The 5,173-nt window shown below is 41.7% G+C and overlaps 1 protein-coding gene across 1 annotated transcript in view; it reads left to right on the top strand.

The window, feature by feature from the left end:
• Window positions 1-96: 96 nt before the first annotated feature.
• The window catches only part of VAPB (VAMP associated protein B and C), a 51,735-nt gene continuing 46,658 nt past the window's right edge, over window positions 97-5,173 (top strand). Inside the window, exon 1 of the mRNA XM_084645602.1 lies at window positions 97-298. Coding sequence (XP_084501728.1) covers window positions 241-298 — 58 coding nt within the window. The 5' untranslated portion in view covers window positions 97-240. The remainder of the gene's footprint in view (window positions 299-5,173) is intronic.

Here is a 5,173-nt window from a genome sequence, read left to right as displayed (position 1 = left end):
CCCCTCCGTGCTGCATTATCCCCGCCCCCTTCCCCGCCCCGGGACCCTGTGAGGGGAGCGTGTGCGAGCCCGGAGCCTCCTCGCCGCGCAGCCGCCGCCTGACGCCCCCACCCCGTCTAGAGGCGCCGCTGCCGCTCCCCTTCCTCCCGCCCGCCGGTCACCCGCGGCTCGGGGGTTATTAAACCCGCCGGGCGCGTCCCCGCTGCCCCCACCCCGCTCCCGGTGCCGCCGCCGAGGAACATGGCGAAAGTGGAGCAGGTCCTGAGTCTCGAACCGCAGCACGAGCTGAAATTCAAAGGTGAGGAGCGGCCGCGGGGCCCGGCGCTCCCTCGGCGGCCGCTGCCAAGGGCTGGGCTCCAGCGGCAGCCATTTTCCGGGGGCTGGCGCTCGGCTCCAGCGGCTCAAATGTCCTTTGCGGGCCCTGGCCCGCATCCCCGCCGCTCTGCGGGCCTCCCACCGCTCTCTTGGGGGGGCAGGCGGCCGGTGCCCCCGGGGGTCTGCGTGGGGGCGCTGGGTGCTTCCGTCCGCCCCTAGGTCTGGACCCCCGGGGCTCTGCTCCGGCCTCGCCCCAATCCCCCGGCACCAGGCATGCCGGGAGCCCTGAAATTGCGAGGGACCACAAAGAGTGGGGAAGGGGTGTGAAATGTTTCTTGTCTTTTTCTGGGGTGTTTCCTGGGAAGGGGGGGGGTGTCTTGTAGTGTGTGTGTGTGACACACACAATCGTGTGGTGTTGTGTAGTCAGAAGACTCCAGCTTCAGATTTCTCATCTTCCCCCCGCCCACTCCAGAGAAGCCCTACCCTGAAATAATCTGACCTTCCATGTCGCCTCGGTGGTATCATTAGGACAGGATGAGAAACAACCCTTCTACCTTTTTTCTTCTATGTATGATTGCTCTCTGCCTTGAGTTTGTCTCATGGTGGGTGTAATTCAGTAGGACTATATATATGGCGTCTTTTATGTGAGCTGTATCCTGACATACTCCTATGGATTAAATAATCTGATTGTGGTCTTAATTACTAGCTCTGGCTGCTGTGATTTTTAGAGGTGTAGTCAAAGAAGAATAAAAATATTTTACGCTGAGATAGAAGCCACCACTTGGCATAAGTGAATGGTTTTGTGGCTCCTACTTCCTGGAGCAGCTTTACAGCCATCTGAAAGCTGTCAGAATTACATGTAGCTGGACCATACAGGGCCCTGGAACATGTGGAATGGATTTCAGTTTGTGTATGAAAGAAAATCTGGGATTTCTGGCCTTGAATCTGGTAATATTTTTTTTCTTTATTTTATAAACTTCTAAAATAAACACATTCCTAATAATATGTTCAGGATTTTATTTTAAAGAAGAACCTCCTGTGAACAGATTAACTTTATTTGCTCTTAAATTATGATGTTAAACAGTCCAGTCCATCAAGTTGTAACACAATCTACTTAGGTTACATATCAACATTGATAAATTCGCAACATCCCTATATATTTGTTAACTTGGTCATTAATATCTCAAAAATAATATGGTAAACAGTTATTAAAAAGAACAAAAACATAGTAACAAATATGATATGGAGTGAATGTTTTTATTTTGTTGCAAATTAAGATAATTGCATGTTGCCAAGGCAATAATGAGTTAAACAAAATTTAGAAGCAAACTATTGCAGTATAATATAGTAATATAAAAATTAAAAATTTAGCCAGTAATTTCCATTCCAAAATTATTTCCATCAGATTTAAAAATCAGCATCGAACGTGTATGGACAAAAGAACTGACCTTTAATCAGCATTCAGTTGTGACTGAAACATAATAATTATTTGTTGGGGGGCTGGAGTTGTACATTGTTTCTCTTTCACAAAACACAATCAGTTTTAACAACTCCCAAGATCTGCTGGGATAGAGAGATGACCAGTTGTTGATCAAATAATGCACAGCTTCAAGATTCAGGACTAAACTGTTAGCATCAGTGAAATTGTCAACTACTCACTAGATTTTATTGATTTTACAGCCATATGACAGGAATAGTAATGTGTAAAGGACAGTGATTTCTACGCTTTGATATACTGTAGCATTATGATAAGAGGAAACCTACCATGTAAATGTCAAGTGACAATTTTCAGATATTAAATGACTTGATTTAAACTTGTGCTTAAACATCTACACTAGAACAAGATTTATCATAATGCATCTTTGGCATGCAAAGATTCAATTATTAGTAATTTTTAGCCAGTTTCCCTGGGGAAAATACCACAGATTTGTTCAGAAAAGTCATATTTTAAGTAATCAGGAAGTTTATTCTGCTCTGGGTAGTGCTTATGTGACCTTTTTTTTTAATTATGTGTTGCCTATGAATATGTCAGACATTTCATTTTTCAGCTAGGTACCCTTATTTTAGAAGGGATATTTTGTATCATATTAGTAGATAAGAATTGCTGAGAGATATCAATAGCAGAAGATACTCCATTCCTTTATATCATTGTGTGCTGCCATGGTGTTCTTCCCTGGAAGATCTCGGAGAACTTTGTAGACACTAGTGACGTCAGTGAAGGATTGTGATCTAAGTTTCATAATGCATATGTTGGATATGGGCGGTATAAAGATCTCAGCACTGAAATAAGGAGTCTGGTGGCACCTTAAAGCCTAACAGATTTATTTGGGCATAAGCTTTCGTGGGTAAAAAACCCACTTCTTCAGATGCATGGAGCCAGTTCAGAGTTGAAAACAGAGGTGAAGTCTCCAACTCTAAAATTATTATACCGTTCTGTTACTTTGGAAGACTAGAAAGATGGTTACCACCTTGAAGAATATATCCAGAGGTGGAGAGCATGCTGAGCTGTAGTATAATGTTGAGAGAGTCTTCCTTGGGATAGACAAGAGAGGGGTTGCTGCCAATTCCTCATTTTCAGGTTACCTAACGTTGTCCATTGTAAGAGATTTTTTTATGCCATTTTTGAAAATCTCTTACACCTCCATTGTTTGCAGCACACCTTTGAAATTCAGCTATGGCATTAGGTCTTTTATTTGTACCAGGGCATGCTGTTCAGGTGTTGTTAAAATCTAATCTGTTTGAAAAAATCACCATTCTTTTTCCCTCACTTGCTATGGCAGGCTGTCAAAATAAGTGAATGTGAACCTTCTATAGCCAAGCACCCTCCACTACCAAGGCAACATCAATGGACTAACCACATACTAAGCTGGAAACTTAGCTAGAGAGGGAAGAAGGAGAGCGAGAGTGAGAGCAAGACCAGGTTCTCTGCTCCCAACCCAGCATATGGCTACAGCAAACCATTCCCTCCACCTCCCCCAGCCCTAGCATCATTTGGAATAGGAGCCTGAACCCCATGTGGTGAAAGAGCCAGTCAGGCTGCCCTGCTCCCAACCCCTTGTTAACTGCCTTCTGCTGTTGCTGGCCAATGTAGTTAGTCCTGTAGCTCAAGTGGTAGACGTTTTTGCTGAAGGTTCAGGGTTCAAACGCTAATGATGTACGATGGCGAGAACTGTTCGAATTGTGTGTGTGTGTGTGTATATATATATATATATACACACACACAATTTCCTTGTAAAAACTAGGAAATTAAATGTAAAAACTGTTTAAAAGAATATTATTTAGATTACAAAGTCAAGCACTTGAAACATTTTGATAGTTTTTAATTACATGATCATACTGTTTTTTCCACAGGACTCCTGCCTCATTGAGTGTACAGTATGGATCCCCAAGGGGACAAAATTAAAATTGTATAGACACCTTATTGAAAACTAGTTTTAGAGACATGATTGGTCTGTTAATGCCAGCAAGTACAATTTCATTAGGGAGTAACCATTTTAGGACTTAGCTTATTTTAAATATAATTGTAATGCTGTTGCTTCCTGCCCAGGTTGGGGAGATGTAAGGAAGTGTTCTTTAATACAGTAGTCAGAGAAGTTACTAAAATGAAATGGCCTGGATTGGGCAGATGAGATCTTGCATCAGATTTCTTAGAGGCTAGCCACAGGTAGGCCCTGAGTTGTGAATCAGCAGTGTGCTGTGGTGCTCCCCAGTTGGGAAATAGGAATACTGCCAAATGCATGAATTTAACAACTTGGAAGACAGACCAATAAGAATTACTTCCAGTTGGAAATGCTGTTTCCTGTTCCCAGTGCACAAGCACCTGCTTCTGCATATATGTTTTACGACTCCATGTAACTTCATTTTCTGAAAAGAGCAGAAAAATAACCCTGGAATGAGGTGTACACTTTACTTTTCCTGTTTAATCATAAACACTACTTTGGCATTGGCTTGAGGCTTGGTAGTGTTTTTTGCAAGCTATCATCTGTCATTAGTTCAGACTTACCCTAAATCCCTTAAATCTGAAAGTGGATGTCTGATGCTTAGGGTAGTTCGTGAACTAGGGTTCTCAGTCCAGTTGCTTGTGGTAATCTTTGTCTACTACAAGCAGCTCATCAGCATAATTGACTCTATCGCTATCAGTCTCAGCAGAGAGGCTAAGGACTGAATAGGTCATGGAGATGAAACTATCCTGTCTCCTCTACATGTGGTTTCTATACTCCAAGTTCTAAGCATGCTGTTGGTAAGGGTTCTTAGGTAAGAACAATGCAAATTTCCAAAATGTTGTATCTGTGTTGTGGCTAAATGGGGATTTCCTGTGTTGTCACTAGAATGGGTGCTGATCTGTGTACACAGAAATCGTTTAAAAAAATCTTCTTAAAATTGCCTTTTAGATATGAATAAAGAACAAAACTGAAAAAGCATACAGTGCTTTCTTTAAACTCTTAGAAACCATGAGCCTTTCTGGATTCATGCATAATGGCAGTCTGTACTAGGATTTCTCTACTCCCATCTATTTGAATACTACTGTATGAATAGCTATCCACTACTCTGTTGGAAAACTTATCAGTTCACATTTCACTTTGATTAACAATCAGTTACATAATTAAAGTAAGTGGTTTTGTACTCTCTCAGAAAAATATTAATTTATTCCTGCTCATTTGCTTTTGATTATTAAAAAACCTAATACAGTATCTAAAGAACAGCTAAATTTCCTAAATTTATACAAATCTCAACACACAACCCAAATATGAAACACAATGAATCATTTTCCTAGCAACACTTAAATATTGTCAGTTTGTTACAGTAGCTCTTTTTGCAATGCTACTAAAATCAATAACTTATTCTAACTATGCTAAAT

The sequence above is a fragment of the Lepidochelys olivacea genome (genome assembly GCF_965140295.1).
Source record: "Lepidochelys olivacea isolate rLepOli2 genome assembly, chromosome: 13".
In the NCBI taxonomy this organism is placed as follows: domain Eukaryota; kingdom Metazoa; phylum Chordata; order Testudines; family Cheloniidae; genus Lepidochelys; species Lepidochelys olivacea.
This window is presented reverse-complemented; position numbering and strand designations above follow the sequence as displayed.